The sequence below is a fragment of the Chamaea fasciata genome, unplaced genomic scaffold (genome assembly GCF_029207755.1).
Source record: "Chamaea fasciata isolate MVZ Bird 193981 ecotype frontalis unplaced genomic scaffold, bChaFas1.0.hap1 SCAF_1, whole genome shotgun sequence".
Classification (NCBI taxonomy): domain Eukaryota; kingdom Metazoa; phylum Chordata; class Aves; order Passeriformes; family Sylviidae; genus Chamaea; species Chamaea fasciata.
Genome location: NW_027094086.1, coordinates 13,673,573 through 13,695,825, shown reverse-complemented (window position 1 = coordinate 13,695,825; position 22,253 = coordinate 13,673,573). Strand labels below are relative to the sequence as shown.

The 22,253-nt window shown below is 39.3% G+C and overlaps 1 protein-coding gene across 1 annotated transcript in view; it reads right to left on the bottom strand.

Moving 5' to 3' along the window:
- ENPP2 (ectonucleotide pyrophosphatase/phosphodiesterase 2) overlaps nt 1–22,253 on the bottom strand; it is a 71,780-nt gene that overhangs the window by 26,127 nt on the left and 23,400 nt on the right. Inside the window, 8 exon segments of the mRNA XM_066176907.1 lie at nt 4,343–4,415; nt 5,156–5,221; nt 7,401–7,456; nt 16,068–16,187; nt 17,403–17,482; nt 18,499–18,596; nt 19,461–19,521; nt 21,582–21,707. Of these exon segments, the coding sequence (XP_066033004.1) occupies nt 4,343–4,415; nt 5,156–5,221; nt 7,401–7,456; nt 16,068–16,187; nt 17,403–17,482; nt 18,499–18,596; nt 19,461–19,521; nt 21,582–21,707 (680 nt within the window).

The following is a 22,253-nucleotide window of genomic DNA, read 5'->3' as shown; positions in this document are numbered from 1 at the left end:
GCTGTCCAGTCTCAATGATTTCTTCAAGGTTTCCCACTCCAATGTTTTGGCTGAATTAGTGGCATCAAGTACCTGTGCTCATCCATAGCACTAGCAGGTACCAGTATTTTGTGCCAGACCCTGCACCTCACTGAAATCACCAGAACCCCATTTGCCACTATTTGGGCATCTGCAGATCAGACCTATGCAGGTGAGACTCAGTTAACATGGAGCTCATATCCTTCAAATTAGCTGAGTGGGGCACATTGGGGGCAGTGCATGAGAAATTTGTGCTGCTACCTGCTTTATTACCAGCTTTATGGGCATTTTGAGAATTTAATTTCCTAGAAGTTTCAGTGTGGCATCTCACTGGGTAGTTATTGCTCCTAAACGCACAATTACCTAGGATAGACTTGTGGAAGAAAAAAAAAATACAAGGAATAAACCCCCAAGATCTAGCTAGAATAAACTACTATCCCATTAATCAATTTGCTCCTAATTTTAAACTGTCCCACTCCCACTGACTTTAACACAACTCGCAGGCTCTTGGCACTGCTCGAGATGGCATGAGAAGAGCTGATGGGTGACACCTACCAGGAGATAAACCACAGTCTGCAACGGAGCACGCTGAGTGGGCTGGGGGAGAGTTGGAGAGTTATGATGCTATTTAAGTTCTATTTACTTAGCTTCTCCCAGTTGTTGAGTTACAGAGCTCCATAAACAGGGAAGGGGAAGAAGGGGATGTTACCATCTGCCATGCTGTTTCATTGCTTCCAACGCAAGCAGCTGGAAAGGAGATTCTAGTCCACTCTCATTCGTCTTTCTCCAGAAAGGCATTTTAATAAAGCAGCACCAGAGTTTTCTGTTTTTAAAACGCTTCAAGCTTTGTGCAGTCCTGATGAGAGGAGCGGCAGGGAAAGGAAGGATTCTCATTTTACTGTCTGTGAATCAGCTCAGACAGAGCTCCACAATGCCAGAAACAGACAAGCACGGGAGACCCAGGTCTGAACACTGAAGTGACTGTCTCAAGACAGCATGTTAGAGGAGCAGCAGAAACGGCTTAGCACTGCCAGATTTCAATGTATTTTAGAGCTCTTATGGTAGTATATTTCTAAAATATTTTATATTTAAAAAAAAAGTTAGCTAGGGAAAAAAAAAAAAGCCAAGTTCTTATTAACCAGCCAATTCTTAGTCTTGCTTGAGAAGAGTCAGAACAGAGTTATGGAGGAGGGAACCAAATCCCTCCCTGCTTACAGAAGGAAACTGTAACATCACAAGGGTAACTAGCCAGCCAAAGCTTTGCTTCTTGACCTGGATGGACCAACCTACCAGAGTTCAACTGCAGAAGCACAGAGGGAAAGAAAAAAAAAAAGGCAGAAGTAAATCAAAAGCAAGCATATATTTTATAACTCCCATAACTGCTCCTGGAAACATAATAGAACCCACTGAAATACTCCTAAAATCTTTTTAAAGAAAACAGACAAACACCAACAAAAAACCCACAAAACACCCCCACCCCAAAGAAAAAGAAAAACAAACCACCGAACCAAACAAAACAAAAACACCCCCAAACCTAGACAACCAACTCATTTTCACTGAAATTCATGCTAGTGGATATGCAAAGTTACACTTGTGGAGACTAGCTATAATATCAATTCAATTTATATAAAAAACACTGGCAATTCACCAATAAATTTTAAGCGTATTTAAATGGCAAATCACCAATAAAAATCTAAGTGTATCCCTTTGCTTTAAGACACTCTGCACCTAGGCTGCTGTGCGTGTCTTAGAAAGATCTAAGAGCCATCTGGATGCCATTAGACTTCTAAGATTATACATTTAAAATAAATTTAGAACATTATTTGGTATAATAAGCTCAAATAAAAATTCACTTTATTCTAATCAAGATTTGGAGGTTTTCAAGGCAAAAAACTATACCTCAAACTACTAATGCAGTCAGAAAAATCAGCATGAAATATTCACTCTTCAAAAGAAGAAATAAGAAGCCCATTGTAAATATAACTCAGAGTTGTTACAAGCTTGTTTTCAAACTTTGTTTGGTTGATCTGCCTTTGCGTGAAGAAAAACGGCCAGTAATACTCAAAATGTCTAACTGCTGCCAGCTGTGTACAAGAAAAAAATTATTTCACAGGGAAGTCATGCTCTTGGTATCAAAAGGAATCCTTTTGAGGACTTTCTTCCAGATGATGTAAATTTCATAGCACCTAAAAATTATACTGAAACCAGTGTCAAAAGAAACAATATAAAATACTTCCCTCCAGCTTTTCTATCCCAAAACCAGGCCCCTAGCAAACCTCAGCATCTGTGTACTTACACAGCTGTATTCGTTTACTTAGATTTCCATTCACAAAATTTGGTCCCCTGTTTGAACTGCAAACCCATGCATGCTCTTCTGCTAACTCATCTGTTCTCAATTTGCTAAAAATTGATTTCATGGTCTTCTTGTGTTTAATACAAATCATATAAAACTATCTATTTGCAAAACTCTCATAAGCTATTAATTCCCACTTACAAAGAGCCAAAGCTTTGCGTTGCAATTAGAGATCATCCTTCAGATAACCATCCACAAGAACCCCCATACAGGAGGAGCCTTTGGGGGCTTTTTGCTTTTAAAATGACTTTTCTTACTATGAACACTTTGCTACACTTCACTTTTTACACTTCAATTTAATTAATTCACACTAATTAACCTGAAACTAGATTACCACATTAGATGCTAAGCAGATTTGTTAAACACCACAATTTAAAGAACATTTTCGAAGTCATCATCTTAGTATTCCCCTTTTAAATCCATGGAAAAAAGCTCCACAATTCTGTTCAGAAGGAAGTGGCTATATCCAGATAAATAAAATTAAGAGTTTTCAATCATAAGGCACATACAGTAATTGTAACATTTCACCAAGAGGAACTATAAAGCATTATTAAGAAATACATTGTTTAATCAGAGAGCTCTCACTACCAATCAGTTGTGTCTGATTGCCTTGCCTGACTGAATCAGACACAACTCCTGTTCTGAGCCAAATGACAACATGGACACATACCCATGTCCGCCAATTTAGCAAGTGTTGGCACATCTCAACCCCTGCATATCCAGAAAAAGGACTGCTTCTCTCCATCTAACACGGTTCTTCAGTGCTGATTTGGAGTAATTCCTCACACCCACTGCTCTAGGATCATGGCTCAAACTGTTCCAACAGGGCTGCTACCCACAGCAATTTCATAACCGCTGCAAACTGTTTAAAAACAACCCAAATAACTCAACCATACTAAAAAATATTAAATCTGCTTCTCTTTGCTCTCTCTTCTCATCAAGAACAGCCACCAGATGTAAACCAAACAAATAAGAAACTACTGCTTGGTACCTAGCTGCTCAAGGAGATTGGCATTGCCTACCAGAGGGCAGGCATCTGATACACTCCTCACGCTTTGAAGCGAACATTTGCTTACCCTTTGAAAATTTTACATAACCTGAAATCTTGTGATAGGAAGCTGCTGGTATGCATTTGCACTGAAACTAGGGGACCTTTGCAAGACGTCAGACATCACTGGAAATGCCAGATCCCAGCCACTCAAAGCAGCATATCTGGGTACAGCATTTACTTTCCCTCCCCACCTGTCCCATAAAAGTCCATTAAGTTCTTGTCACCTGGACAGTGTTGTCAGGGGAAACAATACCCATCAGTCCCAGCCAACTACACAAAGTCAAACAAGGGGTTAAACTACTGCAGCATGTTGCACATAATTTTTCATTAAAATGCCTTATGGTGCTTTAAAACTTTTTCCAAACTCAACAGTATGGTCCTGAGGGAACAGTATTGGAAAAGTTTTCTGAACCCCTGTAGGGCCTATATGAAACTGGAACTAGCAGCCTTTTACATTTCCTGGCAGACTCAAATTATTACTTTGGCTACTGCTGGCTGTCAGCTTTAAAGAAAGCTTTTTTCTTCTCTGCACTTTATCCCAGTATTTTCTGTATTATATTTTAACTACCTTTCAGAAGGACAAACTGTTACAGGAAAGTTAAATTATGCTGTTGCACACAAACATACTCTTGTCTTTGCCAAATAAATCTTTCCATTTGCATTATCATATCACCCCGAGAAAGAGTCTCCTGAAAGGCACTGGCAGTTCCCAGAAGTGAATTACATGATAAATCCTATAGATGATAAATCCTATAAAAGATAACTTATTTTTTTCTGGCAGAGGGGAAGCATACTGCAGAAACAGGTGAAAACAAAGTTGCTAAAAATGTTACTCCTGACGAGCATCAATATTTTTGGGGAAAAACAGTATTAATGACTTCTAATATTTTTTTCTGTAGAAAAAAAATTTCTGTGCTAACCTCTGAGTTGAAAGGACCATATCTGTGGCCAGCAGCATCTGGTTGCTCAGAGTAGAAGGCATAAACATAAGGCCTGAAAGAAAGAAAGGTTAACTTTCCTTTGACAACACCACAGAAACACAAGCTGGCCAGGTCAAGCCAAATTGAGTCAGCCTTCCAATGAGACTTAGCTCTGCAAAAAGACAACTGTTTCTCAGTCATAGAATCCTACAGTTATTTAACAGTTCTTTGTTTCTGTGGTATGATTAATTGTTTTGCAGCTTTATTAAACCCAAGAATTCACGCAAGGAGGCACATGGGGGGCCATCAGAGGACACATGCTCGTTCTAAAGCTTGTAGGAAAAATCACAACAGCTAAGCCTTGCAGCAGCATGTGGGAATTTGTGTAGTAAAACCCACTCATAATTAAAATCTTAACATTTTCCTAGTGCTCAGTGTTCAGTTCTACAATTGCCATGGCCTGTAAGGTTGTTAAACCACATTAGGCTCAGTAGGATAAGAACAATCCAAGTTAATCCGTGTAACTACATGCTTTTCGGTAAGAAATAAATTCATACCATACATTTATTTGGAAGAATCAACCTGCTGATGGTTAAAAGCTGGTATGAAAAAAACCCCAAACCAACAAAACAAAAAAAACCCAAATCCCAAAGAACTCACACTGAACACAAAACTCAAGCGAATCCTTAAATCAGTGATGGCTTGTAACAGACAAAAACAAATTTCAGAATTAAACTTTTGCTCACTCTTCCAGCTATTTATAAAGACAAGACAAACTAGCAGTTATCCAACAGCAGATGACAAGTGAATTACCTTTCATTGTCTGGAAGGGTTAACCACTGAAGTATTGTTAATATTCTCCGCTCATGAGGGATGACACTGGACCACAAAATACAAAGACATACCTCGTTATCACAGAATACAAAATGCATCAACAAAATGCAATTCGAACTGAATTGAACTGAATTTAATGTGAATATAATGTATCACAATAGCACAATTTGCTTTTAGCATGCTGTATCTTCTTTGTTGCTTAGTCCTGATTCTTAATTTGCAAACAATCACATCAGACCTCCTGAAGGTCTACATACTCCAAAAGAAAGTTAATGAAAAGTTCGCAAATGTAGTCAGAACTCAAAGCAGTAAATCTACTTCTTCTAAGCAAGAGTGAATATAATACCCATTCTGATGGCTTTAACCCAGATGAACCTTTGTGTATGCTGCCATTGGATAGCTGGCATGGGTAAAATCCACCGTATTGCTCACATCAGTCCAAGTTTGAAAAACCACCCTGCTCTGGTAGTATTCCTTTTTCCAGTTTCAAGCCCCTGGAAAAATTCCCATTGCCTTAACATTAGCCACTGAGGGCTAGGCTGGTGTGGATCAGAACGGAGCCATCTGAAACACCAGACCAGCAGCACAGGGGCTTGAACCCTGACAGCTTCTCACTCTGCAGAACACACTCATCCCACTTTACTGTTCGTACAGTGGTTGTCATTCTCACCTGGCTGCTGAGGCCAAGTTCATGCTACGAGAATGACTAACCTTAGAAACAGCTGTAAAGCTGCAAATATCTCATCTTAGAAAAGCTCTGCAGGCCAGTGACCACACAGTCATTTTAATACAATAGCACAGTCAGTCCAGAATCCATTAGATCAATAGCAGAATCCCAATACAGGAATCAAACACCACCATCAGTCACCATAAGAAACTGAATTCAGCACTCTTTGGAAACCTCTGGCAGAGAAATAGAGATAGCAGCAGCCATTTGGAAATACCTTAGTTTTTAATGCCTTGTAGACAAACAGCAGTCCTCAGTCTCCAACTACACAAAGAACTTAAACCATAAAAATGAGAATTTATACTAAAATTTGCAAGTAAGGCAAAAATTTAAACTGAATTAATAATTCAGGGAACTGTCTAATTTTATATTTTTATTACTTGTGCAATATGAAAAAACCTCCATTATTTCAATAATTCATTTCTCACTAAAATATTTTGAAAATTCCATTGTCCCAAGTCTGCTTGAAAATCCTTCCAAAAATATTCTGTGTACTGAATGAAACAATGCAGTTTTAAGGCATGTATGTTTCAATCATACACAAATTGACTGCCTCACTCCCTTACTAGTGCCATTCATACAACCTGTCCTTGGCTACCTTTTTTACATTCTAAATCCCCAAGCAGGCATTGGCCGCAGTGTTTATGTAGACTGGTAGCTATAGAGCTTAGGAATCACATTCATTTCTTTGGCTGGTAGAGCACCAGAGTGGAGTGCTGTCAGATTTTATCCTGCAAGCCTAAACCTATCATCAGTTTGTGGTGTGTTTTATTATTCCCTCCACATGCTTTATGATATTTAGAACAGTAAAACGTATTATTTCCAAAGGAATCACAAAAAATTAGTCAAATCCCCTTATTGCTTCAGTCTTGTAGCTTAAACATTTCTTTGCTCCCGCAATCCTGCCAGAAGCTGTAATAAAAAGACTGATCTACATGAATTCCTCAAAAATTATCAAAATCCATTCATTTTTGGTTGTAAAGATACATTTCAGTAGGGACAAGGGAAAATAAGGTGGAATCATTGAAAAAGAGAACAAACAGCAAAGATCCTCAACGCCATCTCTTAGTAAAGGGAAATTTGATATCTTGCTCAAAGGAGAGACTACTGTAAAATGAATGAATCAGACCTTTAAGTCAATTAGACTGGTGATGTCAATTAACATAAAAGCACAATAAGAGTCTTCCATACTCAGAGGACTAAGAAGCATTGCTAGCAATAGTAAGGAAGCAAAAAACACACTTTGAAGTGAAAGTCATTTTTCACACAGTCACACATCTTTTCTTTAGACAACTGTTAAAAGACAGTGCATGAATCTAAAGCAGTAAACTGAAGCATCAGCTTTAGTTTTCAGAAACATTGCACAAATGAATGTTACAGGTTACAGGGTTACAGGTAGTCTCCAACCTACTGAACGCTTAGAGCAAGGAAAACAACTTAATAAACACTTACATTATTATTAGTTAAAAAAATCTCCAGAAAACAGAAGGTACTTACATAGACCAGAAGAACGTGCCAGCTTTCACCCCCTGCTTGGCTGCAGTAATCCAAATCTAATGAGGAAAATATAAGAGGATTAGAATGTGTTCAGATCTCTAATGACTCCCTGAAATCAAAAGAAAATATTTTCATGACACATTCTTCTACCCTTAGCCTAGAAGTGAAAATTGCAGTTTTCAGCCTTGGCCCTAATTTGAAAATGTGGAGTGACAAACCTATGCAAACTCTGCAGCAGTGGGTCAGCTGCTGTGCTGTAGACTTTCACCCTTAAATCTCTATGTTGCTTTTAATTAAAAGCAAGTTTCGTGGTCATGAATTCCTCCAGCATTTAATTTAATTTTCAAAACCAAGCCACTACTCACCTGACCCTTCTAGCATTCAGGTTTTGGAGGATACTCAGTTAGAAAGGAACATACTTTAACACTAATCAGTGGCTGCATAAACGTTCCTCTTCCAATCATCCTACAATCAGTAGCTATCAACAGAAAATGTGTTAGAAGAGAGCACACAAAAAAGGCCACAGAGAGTGATTAGGTGCTAAAACTGCAGTGAGAGACACCTTCCTACACAGATGTTTAAGAACTTCTTGGGCTGACCCAATGGGGTGATTGATGGAAATCATGGAAAAATCTCCATTTTTAAACCCTTTTTTCAATCCTTCAAGTCACTTTTATTTTTCTAGCTACAAATCAGTTTGCAGCAGAAAGTTCCACAACGTAGTCACACGCTCCATGAGTGTATTTTTAATTTTGCTTGGTTTAAAACCTCCTGGTTTTCAGTGGGGTTAGGGTACTGTCCTCATACTTCGAAACAGGTTATTAATCCTTTCTCTTCCCAATTCTATACAACATTCATGATTTTCCCCTCTATTCCTTTTCAAACATAGGTTTGTTTGATCTCTCTCTAATGAAAGCTATACCATACTCCTGTTATCACCCTCTTTCTCTTTCCTATCCTATGACTCTATACAAGGCAGGGGAATGAGAATGCTGGAACATCAAAAAGGTTCACAATCAAGGAAAGCAAACAATGAGTTTAGCTCGACAGAACTAAATTTCTCTTGCAAGGAACTATCCGAATTACTCAAAACTCATTTCAAAAGTGGCAATGGCTTAAAGGCCAGCACTTTGTATAGAGCTAGATTATTTCCTCCCACTATTTATGCATACTGCAATGTATACATTTCATAAGGAGTTAAGACAAAATGTAGCTGACTTACATAATAATTGCAGCTTTTTGTTTACTTTAAATCTACTCTGAAAATACATCCAAAGTCCCTCTACTTTGCTCAAACAGGCACTTATAAACTGTCACCTGGACACACATCGTTCAAATGTCATGCCTGAATAATTCACACATTAGTCTTAACTGAGATTGATTTGGTACAGTAATGAAAGATCATTTGCACAACGAGGCTGTAGTTAACAGCAATTACATTTGGATACTGTCATGTTATTTATGGGAAAATTGGTCATATTTGCCTTTCCTTTGCCCTGGACACAACCCTTACCTCTCACCTTCTATTCCACCAAATCTGACTGGACTCAGTCCAATTAAATTAAAATCACAGCTATAAAAGGTCATCTGTTTTCATTTTATTCTAACTTTTTGATAATGCATCCTCTTTTCCAGTAAAAACTACATCCAGAGTAACGCTACAGAAATTATGTTTTCCTAAATACATGCAGCAAGATCAGGAGCAGAATGGCCATGGGTTTGGAGCCCACTCTTTGTTTTCAGATGCTTCTCCTCAAGAATCTGATTTCAGGCTTGGTTCATATTTACACACACTCAAGCTGCCACCAAACAGGGAGTCCCCAACCCTTTCCCCCAGCCTGTGCAGCCCCAGCCTTCCACCAGCAACTCAGTTTGCATGGTGACAATGATCAAAAGATGATGTGGCTGCACAGTAACTGCCAAAAAAAAAAAAAAAAAAAAAAAAAAAAAAAAAAAAGGAAATTGCTTTGAATTTATACAGGCATTTGGGGGTTGTAGTTGAATAACAGCAATGTTGTTTTGAGTATCACAGGACACTGAAATTTTAATTTCACAGGATACTAGCTCTGATGGGATGGCACAGGAGGATGCAAGGGAACAGGAAAGAAAAGGAAGTGTGCCTACAACCCAGTGACCATGTCACTGCAGTCAGAAGTACGACTGCAATGCAAGGATGTTTGTTTGTGCCACATAAGTCAACACATCAGGGTATATAACCAGCCTAGATACTGTCTAATTAAGGCAGTAATTCATTACATATTCATTAGTGCATCATGGTATTCCCAGGTGAAAAAGGGACCACACTTAAAGCGATTACATTTTCCTTTGCATTGCAGATTTATTCGTAGAGAAAAACCCAGTAATGGCAGAGGAAGGAGGTCAAAGACACATTCAGCATGAAATGTGTGTCAGCTCCCACTGTTGTTATGCTCTGTCTCGCTCTACTTGGAAAACCATTGTCCCCACAGCAGATTCATTTTTCTTTTAAAATGTTTGTGTTCCTGCAGATTCTAAATAATTTTGCAGGTATCTCTGGGAAGGTACCAATAAACTAAGTTGAGGGAATTCTGTGTTTGGATTTTACTATCTGCAAACTCCAGTGCTACCTAGTGCTTTGACCCACACAGGCCCAAACTGTCCAGTCTGCGTGGTTGTCTAAATGAGACCAGCCACTTTCTATCCTCAGCAGCTGAAGATGTCCTGTGCTGCTCCTGTCTTAGCACAGCTGAATTCACCTCTGACCCTGCGTATTTTAGGCAGTGATTTTAAAAATGTGCCAAAAGACACTCTCCGTCCAGCCAGGTAAGTAAAACACTTGTCATCCTGACAGATGAATAACTGGATCATTGGTACATTGCCAAGGTAGCCAGCATATCTGCGAGAAAGTGGTCACTGTATTTTTATTCTTGTTGAGCATAGAGTGTGCTTCATGAACGTCAAGTTAAAACAGCATGCACACCTGTCTGCAATGGGGTAATGCATGTAAGTGAAGATCACTCCCAGCTGTGCAGTCCTAAGAGCAGTAAGTGCAGCCTAAAGGCACCCAGACTTCAGAGAGTGAAAAGCTGCACCTGCCAGTATTTCACCTCAGGAATGCAGCCATTTACATTGGCATTAGCTGCTTACATGAGTACAGGTGTCCGCTGCACTTGAAATAAGATGAATAGCTAAGACAAGGATCTGTTGAAGTCAAAAATCAGCAAATCAAAAGGCCCCTATCTGTCTACTACATCTGAGTGAGTCTGAGTGACTCCATCCTGACTTTGGCAGGCAGAGCCGATTCAACTCAAGCTTACAAACAACCACTACTGGATGTCTGTTCTCCTCTGTTTTTTAAGGGGAAGGAAAAAAAAAAACAAACCCAAAACCAGCCAGCCCTTTGATTTATTTAAACCCAAACTAAGAAAATCCAACACTATCCACCATGATACCTAAAACTGACACTCAGCAATACATTTGTGGATGTCTTTCAGCATGCAGAGAAGCAGCCATACTGAGGTGGAAGAATTTCTATTTGCATTGATCAAGCTTTAAATAAAATACTCAGCATCTTTTAGAGTTGAGACAGAAACAGATATTGCGAGATTCCTCAGCACTACTAGAAATATTCTTCGTTACCTAGACTCCTTAGTGAATAGGCAAAATTAGACAATAGGCTGGAGCAACAGATGAGAGCACACAAGTTTATTTACTACTTTAGCTATAGGATAATAACTCCAGTAGAAATGTTGGCAGCAAACTCTTACTGCAGTCTTATAAAGTAAGTTTACTGATAAACTTACTGCAGTCTTATCACCAGTGAACACCTCTCACTGTCTTTAAGTTAAATTCATTGTCTTTCAAGGCAGACTACAAGTTGTGCAGGAGGGTGGAATAGAAAAAAAGTTACCAGATGCCCTCTCAACCTTGTCCATTCAAACCAGTTGAAATTAAGAAGCAAATAAGGGTTATTGTTTAGCAAGGTCAGTACCATTTGTAAGCTTATGCAATTTATTTGCAATACACAATTACATTGGGTTTAACTGTTAATATGTCAGAATTTTATAGTCAGCTGTTTAACCATGTCAAATCACCACTCTTGGCTTGCATAGGGGACAAGCCCAATTGTATTTGAAACTATATAAAATCCATATTTCTGAATTAATTTGCTTAAGCATAGAGAAGGGGAATAAATATTTGAAAAACAGTAAGAGATCAACCACTCTGTTTCAAGCCATACCACAGGATATCAACAATATTTAGCTTTTCCAATACAGAAAAACCTGTTAAATTATGCAATCAGATTCAAACCTAGTACACTGGCACGTGTCCCAAGAAACAGTATACATGCTTTCCTAGATATATATGAAACATATCCTGTAAGTAAGTTGAATTACTTTTATTTTTATACCCTCTGTGTTGAATGACTACAATTCTCCTCCTTTATTTATGGAGGAAAGTAGACAAGGCTAAGTGATAGGTCAGTTATGAATACCATACAGAACACAGAAGTCCCAGGATTTCCCTTCTTTTTCCTGTTAGACACACTTGCACACAGGTGTGCAAGTACTTCATCCAGAGTCATTCAAGATAGCTGTGGAATTTTCTCTGAAAACCTGCACAGCAAGTGGGACACGTCCCTGATTTTAATCTTCCATGAATAAACAACAGCCCACAACTTCACAAAGGCTGACACATATTTGACGTGTCAGATGCATCAAAGGCTGATGAAGCAATGGGAAATCCCTTCCACATCCAGGCAAAGGTGGGAAGGAGAAAGTCACAGCATTTCCTAGTAAAAAAAATGTGTACAAGACTGGGGCAAGCATGTAGAATTAATATCACTCCTGCACCATTTGTAATTTGTTCTGCTAACAAGGTAAAATGCAGAGTGGCCCCTTCCACACTTCTTACGTGACACAAATGTTCTCCCAGACTTGGCAAATAAGCATTGCCTTCTTGCCCAGACAGAAGATTTTTGGTACAAGAAGTTTATAAAATAAATAGACAGACTCAGAGTCCTGTTGCTTGTTCAAGGCTCAAGCTGGATAAAAAGAAATACTTATAAAACAGAATTACAGACATCTCTCCTTCTGCTTCCCCTACCCCTAAATCAACACAGTGATTGCAACACCTGTTCAGGATGGAAAAGCAGATGACAGCTTTCTGAAGCTCCTGTCATTATTAGACAGACAAAATCAACAAAATTCCAACAATGGTTTTATTCTAAATACTAATATGTAAATTTGGATGAATCAGGAATATCAAGTTAAGATGCAGGGTGATGATAGCTAATGTACACAGGCATACCTTGAAGACTACAAAGACAGCTTCACAATATGCTGTCTTGCTACCTAGGAATGTCATGGCTATGTTTAAAGATTAACATCTCAAGATAGTCCCTTTTTGAAGGTTGCAGTCTTTAAAAGGTTGATAGTGGATTTAAAGCTACATACAAGGCACCCTAAACATCCATCAATACTTTTATAATTACGATGTTTCTGAAGTGAAGGATATGTTTTGGGCCCAAACGCAGATCCAAGCCAGGTTACCTTGTGAAGGAGCCTCTCTGTCCCCATTAACCACCAACCAGCAGTTTATACCTTACCTCTACTGACCTTAGAAAGGCTAATGGCTTATTTCTAAAGATCATGAAAGATCACTTTAAAACACCTCAATGTATTGTCTGTAGTGTAAGCTTAAACTCACTACATCAAACCAAGACATGGAAAACTACTGCTCAACAGAAGCCAAAGACAGCTGGGGCCTAAATTTAGAGCCTAAAGTTACTTGGGATGAAAACAAGAATGTCAGTGTCATGAAAAATAAGCAGTAAACTTGGCTTCCCCCATGGGCCCTGATGCTCATCATTTCTGTAAGATGCTGTTGCAGTGTGAGGAGTGGTTTTATGGCTGTTTCCTATGAAACACTTTTGTTTTGAAAACAAGGTGATTTTAAGCTTATATAATAAATCAACATTGTATACTAAATCAGGAAGTCCCATAACCAGCACCCTGAAACACTTCCAAGCTACTTTCTCCCCCCTTCTCTCCCTTTCCTAATGCTATTAATTTCTCATAATTCCTGGAGTAAAAGCATTCAGACACTCATCTGCCAAATCCCATTGACGTCTGTGGTAATCTGGCAGTTTTCCAGCAAAAGGCTGAGTATTAGAACAACTAAAGACAGAAAAAAGGAAAGACCACCAATCCCCCCCACATCTTCATAGGGACATATACAGTAGGCCAGTTTCCAGGAGCAATAAAGTATTTCAAAGATTATCAACATTAAACAACATTCTCTTCTAGGCACTTTTAACCGTAATACAAGGCTGGGAGTTTAAGACACTTTTTACTGCTGCCTTGCACAGAAAAATAGTAATTTCCAATGCTGTGCAAATCATATCCCACTCCGCAGGTTTTGAGTATGTCAGTTTGAGACCCGGGACCTAAAAAGAACCAGCTGAATATGTCATTTAACAGATAGGATTCCTGTGACATGCAGACCAGTTAACCCTTCCTACCCCCTTACTTGTACTGCCTTATCTTTCAATACCCAGCTATTTTGGGCAGTCTATGTCAATGTCATATTTAAAGAAAATTATAAAAAGGAGTTAGAAACTGACTGTATCTAACCAATACATAGACAGGGACAATATCTTCTCTTCTAAAAAATCTGCAGTTCTCTTATCAAAGGTGCAATTTTTGCACATGCAGAGAGTGTAATTTATATTTCTGCAAGAGATCTATCACCTCCTTATCCATCTATTGTGGCCACTCTATCAGGTTTGCCCAACTTACAGGTTTCCCCCATGTTATGTGTATGGGGATTGAATTACAATCCTTCCTCTGTGCATTTGCCTCCAATTTTCCAAAGATATGTCCAGTTTGTTACATGATTTGTGTGTTTCCTTTTTAACAGTTGTTCAAAACAACTGGTTTATTTTATCATCCTTACTTGGACATGCAACACCCCCATACACACACGCCCTATCCTCTGAGGATTTCATCCAGCATAAGGTCGCTCACTGTTGCATAACTTTCTTCAACTCTTCTCAGATGACAAATTTCATCCAGAAAATCTTTTATACCATGGAGTAGCATAGGTGTGAGAATTAACAATGTTGCCCACACAACACAGCAGGTGATGAAGTATTCATAGACTTGTACTGTACTTCTGTACTGTACAACACCATAGTTTAAAAGTAGAGACATTTGTAGAAGCTCCAACAATTAGTTCTCCACTAACTCCTACCTAACCATAATTAAGGTAAGATGCAGAATTAAATTTGCAATGCATAATTAAATTCCAGATGCTTAATGAGTTGTCCCACAGCAGCTGAGCCACAGGATTCTCTATAAGCTCAACTCCAGATTGGAGCAGGTTTTAACTGTGTGGCTCAAGCGGTAGCTGAGATAAAGAGGCTACACACTGCTGCTCTTACACTGCTCCTAGTTTTGATCCTGACTTTTTTGCTTCCATCTGGAAAGATAGTAGGAATCTCTTCTCACTCTCTCTTTTCCTCACCACCCATGCCAAAAGGTAACCCAAGGGAGTGCCTACACTCGCTGGACAGATTTTACAGCAGCACAAATACCTCACTCTGGCTCAGCTACAGCCAGACACATCTGCCTGTCACACATCTGCCTGCAGCTCTAAATTGCCTTTTCTCACATCTGTTGCAGACTAAACCACATGCAGACAACACACACGCTTGCTAAGCCTACAGCTGTCTGAGTAACTCCCTTTAGCCTCTTGGGATATTTCTATTTTAAGAGATTTAGGGGATGATATGGATCAATTCAGCAAACAGAAATGACAGATTGTGGTGTTCTCAAACCCTTTCCAATTTCTGCACCTCTACCATCTCACTCTTTTGTGAGGTTGATTCATCAGAGAGCATTTAAACCACAGTTCCCTAAGCAATCAGTGAAATGAAATGTGCATGCACCTTGGCTACCCGCACTCAAAACTTACTGGTTTTACTTTTGTTGTGAAAGCAAGCCACCACAGCATGCACTAACAGGGAAAGTGCAGCAGAAGCAAGGGGGCTGTCTTAGATGTAGTAACACAGAATACTTGGAAGGACTCCATTTCCTTGCCCAGAATAAGGGTTCAGAGCTAGACAAACCAAGTCCAACACTAATCCAAGAGACTGGACATAGTTCAGCCTCTGCTGCTGTGCTCAAGGCAGAAATTAATTCTCAAGTTTCCACAGCCTCTGCAGTAAATCAGGTAACAGTGATTACTTGTGGACTTAACTAATAATTATGAAATTATGCCATGCCATGTTGACAAAATATTTATACTAAAACTGCTCAAGAATATTACTAGGACAAAAACCTGAGAAACCCATAATGAAAAGGAAACATTATGGCATAGTAACAAAATTACAGTGTTACACTGCTGCCTCAAGTGAGGGTTTTGTCTTAGCTGTGTCTAATTTATACTTATCAGTGCAAGCACCTTTCCATAGTCAATGGATTTATTATTCTGAAAAGCAAAAGCCAACTCTAAACATTACATTAAACTGATAGACGGAGGGCCAGCCGGTGGGGAGGGGGTAGGGATTAGGTACAAATTGTTCGCATATGTTTTTTTAAATTATTATTATTGGCTAGGTTCCACAGCACAGGGGGAGGGGAGAGGAGGGAGGAAGAAAGAAGTAGGAGGGAATTTGAAACTTACTGGTTGACCTCCCCACCATCTGTGATTGAATTTCTCTCGCCCTCGAAGACTGAAGCTGGCATCAAACACTGGGTCATACATCGAATTGCCAACAATCCCATGTGATTCAGGATAGAGTCCCTTTGTGCAGAAGTAGATTAATTAGTAAAACCCTAACACACACAAATACAGTGCTTCATAGCTATCTACAAATACCACTAAATTATTTTAAAATAAGTATCTTTGAAGCTGCACACCAGAAAAGATTTTTACGTTCAGATAAGCACATTTCAGTCTGGCTGTAGTAATGAAAGCAGTAAGACATGATTGAATTGTGCTAAAAAGAATAAAAACTCCTGTTACTCAACACTTTCAAGTTTTTCGCACTGTTTAAAACTTAGTTTGAGGTCATCAAAGAAAAAGCATAAATGTAGGAAAAGAAGATCAATTTGTACTTTCAGTTCCTCTTCATGAATGCCCTTTCTGGACACAGTAATTTATTCTCTGGTTGCAAGACTAACACTTAGCATTTCCATTTTATCATATTTTATCTTCTGTTAGATAATTTATTTCCAAGAAAAAAAAATTCATGCAGGTCACCCAAAGCCATGGCATTATATCACAATTTGTCCTGCAGTAAAAACAATTCAGTGAGAAGAGCAGAAAATTCCTTTCTCTAGGCCTCTCCCCTCCCAATCTATTCTTTTTCCATATGCTCCTGTCTCATCCATTTAAACATTTGTGCAATGGCTGCACAAAAAAAAAAGAAGGGGGGAAAAATTGCAGCTGCAGGAGGAGAGTCCCTTATGGCAGCTTTGGGAGCACTGTCAGTGTCAACCAGGTGTGGGGACAGCCTGGCTGACAGCCCTGCCACCGCAGCACCACGATGGCTTCTCTCACTGCAGGGCCAGCCCCGTGTCCAGACACAGCAGCTGCACACTGCCCCACTGATTTCAGCTGCTCCAGCAGGGGAACAACTGCTGGTTGTATTCAGGGCAGCATTTCAGGGGTGGTTTTTTTTTCCCCTAGGAAAACTTTGACCTGTAATTATGCAGCAGTACAAATAACTGCAAAAGCAGGTATAAGAAAGCATAGGAAAGCTGTGACAGTGTATAATGGTGGGATACAATCCATTTCACCACTTCAAAATAAAACAAAATAGTTAAGTACTTTTTCTTCAAAATGAAAAAAAATACCAAAATAAATACCAAAAAGAATGGACAATGAAGTAGTTATATATATAGCACGTGTATATATATATATATATATATGTATTTTCTAAAACCTTGCTCCCCATAACACACATCTACTCCAGTGCAGCATTTTATCATGAAAAAAATCTTTCCCAGGACTTACAGTAGCAAGAGTGTATAAGTTGGGGAATGTTTTTGTAGGGTAAACAGGTCGCATGTAAGGAGAATGTGTTCCACAAGATCCTGAAAAATCAAATGCAAACATGAGGAAGCAAAGCTATTAAGACATGGAAAACAAAACCAGAGAAAGTTATTTCTGTGACTCAAAATGATGCCGAAACTAGTTAAATTTTAACTAATTTAAATGAACTTTCTGCTGCTTAAGAGCAGATGGAAGTCAGCAGTAAGGGCAGTAGCAAATCTACTCATGTACTCTTTGTACTTCACAACAATTGAAATAATGCATCCAGATGACTACAGAACCAGCTATATTCCCACAGACTGATTTTTTTCCTTGAGCTAGTCTCCACCCAGAGTCATTAGAAGTCTCTTGTTAAGTGAAACACTATGAGAAAACACAGGTTTATTTCAAGTCATAAATACACCAAAGCTGCAGTTTCACGCTGGGCTTTGTGGCCTCAGTCTCCCCATCATAGAATCATTTAGGCTGCAAGACCATTGAACCCAACCATAGTTGGCTACACATATATGAGGGCCAGCACACACACAGAGGAAAAAACCTAACACATTTCAAGGGTATAGGCACACAGAAACTACCATGCAATACAGAGAGGCTCAAATAGGCAGTGCACCTGGTCCTCCACAAACCCAAGGGGATGCCCATTCCCCGGAAGATGAATGCAGGGCATGTTTTCAGCCAGTTACCAGGCATCCAAGTACAGCTTCTGCAGCCACTTATCCATACCTCTGACATTTCTGAATCAAGTGGAAAATTTCGTGGACACTTCCCAACTAGCCTGTAAGCAAGCACGATACTATGTATCATATACTAAAGATGAATTTCTTTGCTGACAAAACCACATTGTAGGTCACTGATTCGGAGCAGCACTTCCCACAGCAGCAGCTGTGTGCTGCATTATTCAGGGTGCTTTCAAGTCACTGGTTGTTATCACCTAATTTAAAGGAGACTTCTGCCATTTCACCTCCATGCTGACCCTTCTGCTGCTCAACAAACAATGAAAGCAGTTGAGCTGCAAGAGACTGTCTTTCATTTATTGACAGGAAATAGAGGTACTCACTCAGTTTTTCAATATTGGGCATGACCTTGCTCCCCTTCTTCATATAGGATGCACGGAAACCATCAACAGAAAAGATGATCAAAGGAGGACGAACAAAGCTAAAGGCAAAAGCAGCAGGAATATAAAGAAGCATTTCAAAGTTTTAGTTTTTTAAATTTCCACTTGCTCACTGAGCCTCCAGGAAATCTAGAAGTTCTGTTACTGTATAAACTATATACATAGCTCATAGTCTATAAACTATATATAGATTTTACATACTTAAGTCTTTTACATACTTAACAGACCAAGAGAAACTGATAATCCTCACACTTAGTAACAGCCAGTTACTCAGCACAGGCTGAGCTGCAACCCAACACAGCACCTGAGCAGAGGCTTACCTTTAGGGATAACAGGCAAATGGTTTCAAAAGTTACTCACTTTCTCCATGTTACTCATGTGCTCTAATTCCTCACTAAGTCAAGCCTGTACCCCATTGCAGTTTAGAAATCCTTTCATTTAAAAACATAATGCTAAAAGTACAAAACTCCATTTAAAAAGAAATGGCCTGACTTGTGTTCATGTATGGCTTAACCTGAATTTTACTGAAAGCAGAACAACCTAGGCCATTCCACTGACTTTAGAGGAGTCTGGCTACCTTCCCTATGCATGTAAGTGAAGCAGGCAAACCCAGCAGCAGGTGATTAAAGACCAAGAGTTCAAACCCAAATATCATCCACCACTATTCACACAGCAGCTCAAAGGCAAATGCATGACAATATTATGAGCCTGAATAAAGGCAAACGCACTACAGTATTATGAGCCTAACTGTACACATGGTGAAACCCAGGAAAGCATCCAACCCACAGTCATTCAGCCTGCATGGCAGAGCCTGTGCAGAAATGTGGTGGGCAGAGGTCCAAGGCAGAGCTAGGGACCACTGGCTTTGCTGCATTTGCCTTTCCAGGTGCAAGCAAAACACTTACCCTGCTGGACATTCAGGAGCCTTTATCTCTTCACAGTCATCATCCACCCAGTGGGTTTCTCCTACCAGAAAAGTCACATTGGAGTTTAAAAAAATAAAAAATAAAAATCTCTGGATACAGCTACAGGTTTTACAGAAAATATATATTAAAAAAAAGAAAGTCTAGCTCCAGTTGATGAACTGACTTGTCATACTTCCCATGAATAATAAGAATGTCTTTTCACAAAGCTGAACAAGCGATCTGGTTATATTCTATTCAACAAAAATATTCAAGCTAGCATTTCTACAAGCAGCTCTTAGAACTGGAGTTTAAAGTGTCCTTTTGACCGCAGGAGACAGCGGTAATGCTTTAGACACAGTGGTCATCTATTTTAATTTTTTTTATTTTCGATCTGTCAAAAACAGGTAGTGCTGCTTCTGGCTGTGAATTCCCACCCTCCTCCCATCAGTTTGATGGCTCCATGAGCTGATTCATCTGGCTAAAGGCCCAAAACAAAATTCATTCTGGGGAAGAAAAACAACTCTAAATAGTTTCCAGCTGGTTTAGAGGGGTGATCAGCTCATGGATCAGGTGAGACTCAAGCTAAAATAAACATTAAATACTCTTTCAGACCTAGATTAGTTAAAACTACTTTGTGTAATCAACTGTTTTCTTATGGTTTTCACTGCTGAATGCTGTCTATAGAGCGGCTCATGACTTGCACTTTTACAGGTCAATTGAAAAAACCCAAATTATTAACAAGCCTACTTCCTGAACCTTGCACTATTAAAAGAACTGCAATTCAAATAAGAGAACAAAACGAAAAACATCATCGAAAAGACCTGCAGGAAATGTGTGCTGCAGCAATTCCAACTGACCATGACAGGAGGTGGAAGGACAATTTCCAAGAAAAACAAACAAACAAACAAACAAACCCACTATCCTCAGATAAGCAAAGGCATGAATAAAGAGGAAACACTGTTCTCACATAATGTTTAGTCCTGTCAGAGTTCCAGGGTTGGTGAGATAGTTTGTTGTTACCCAATTAAACAAAGATTATGTACATTAAAGCTGGAGACACACAAATTCCTCTGTCTTGACCCTTTTAAGAGAAGCTCACAAAAAAAGGCAGAATTGGAAGCTCACAGAAAAGGCAGAACTGGAAACTATACCAGTATTTAAGTAGTCTCAGCTTCTGGTTTCTTTGGGAAGGAGAAGGGCAATCTACAGGGATTTGTTGGAAAATACATATTTCATTTGGATTCAAAATAGAAAAATCCAAGTAAACAAAAAGGCCCATTTTCAGTGCATGGATGCACCTGGACTATTATAATTTTCTGAACGTATGCATTTATCCAAAATGGTGAAACTCTAACTGAAACTGAAACTTCAAACTGTAACCCTTCCCCCAGTAAAGTTAATGAACAAAAAAAGTAAGAACTAGGTGAGATACAAAAAGCAAAAACCTGTAGACCTCATCACCAAGGATCAGAAGACCTGCTGTGAAGACCAGACAAATTAGACAGGCAGGATATGCTCTAGAAGAGCAGAGCAGTGGATGAAAATAAAGTCTTCAAAGCTGTCCACCCGCCAAGCAATGCAGGTTGCTCCGCAGCCATGGTGTGTCATGGTCTTCTGAAGACCACGAAAGGCACCTGGAGTAACAGCCCTTGGATTCTTGCAACTCCTCTTCCACAAGAAACAAAGCCTACAAAAGGCCAAGTAGTTTGAGCAGAAGCTTTTGTGGTGGGTGTGGAGAGAGGTCTTTGGGACAGAGATAACATATCTAGGAATGTTCCGTTCCTTCTGAGATCATTAGATATCCCTGCATTCCCTGTGATGCAGACAAATGCATCTGAACACATTAGAGTTTTGCTTTAAACTCTTCTTCATCCACCTCCACCTCTTCTCTTTCTATCATTATCTCTCCAGGCAAAGATAACGTCCTTCAACATATTATTTACCTCTGCTAGTGCCAAAAAAATTACAAATTTGTAATTACAAAATTACAAATGCAATTCCCCACTTCCTTAAAAAAAAAATCAAAGCAAAACAAGGAGAGTTTCCTCTTTTGGATGAAAACTTTTAATTTGCCTTCGATTTGGTTTGGAAAGAAAAGGGTTAGAGAGATCAAAGACGTACCTTTGCAAACGACTTGGTAATTAGTACAACAATCTCCTCTACTTAAGCAGTCTTCAGAGCAGTGACAAGCATTGTCATCATTCCTGGTTTCTCCACAGCGATCTTTGGTACACTCCCAGCCCCGAGCTAAAATATTCACAACATAAGCAAGAATGAGAGATTGTAATCAAAACAAAAAGTATTCCTTCACACTATAATGAAAACACTCTAGGCTTTAAAATAGGTATGTCGACCAGAAACAAAAAGGACCCTTGTGACTTGCAAGTGCAGGAGGGCTTCTCCACCAACACGGGTGTGAGTATTTCTGCTACCCTCAGATGTTGTACTCCAGGCTTTGTACAATCTGAATGCCAGAGAAAGCGTGGAAAGGAAAAGACAAAAAAAGGATCTTCACAGATAAATGGTGGAGCCTAAAGCACAAACTAAAAATTCTGGTGTTTCTTGGGAAATCTTTGCTTTTCCTCACAACTTCTACAGTTCCCTGTTCAATCCGTAGAAAATAAGAAAGCAGAAAAGGGACTATGCTGATGCAAAGTGAAGCCTTACTCCCACCATCAGCTCCTCACCCACAGTGCAGATCCAGCACCAACCTCAAAGATATGAAAAACAAGGGTTGTTCTTCAAGAAGAAGCAAGGTATAGCTGCTATGAAAACATTTTCTCATCCTGCAAA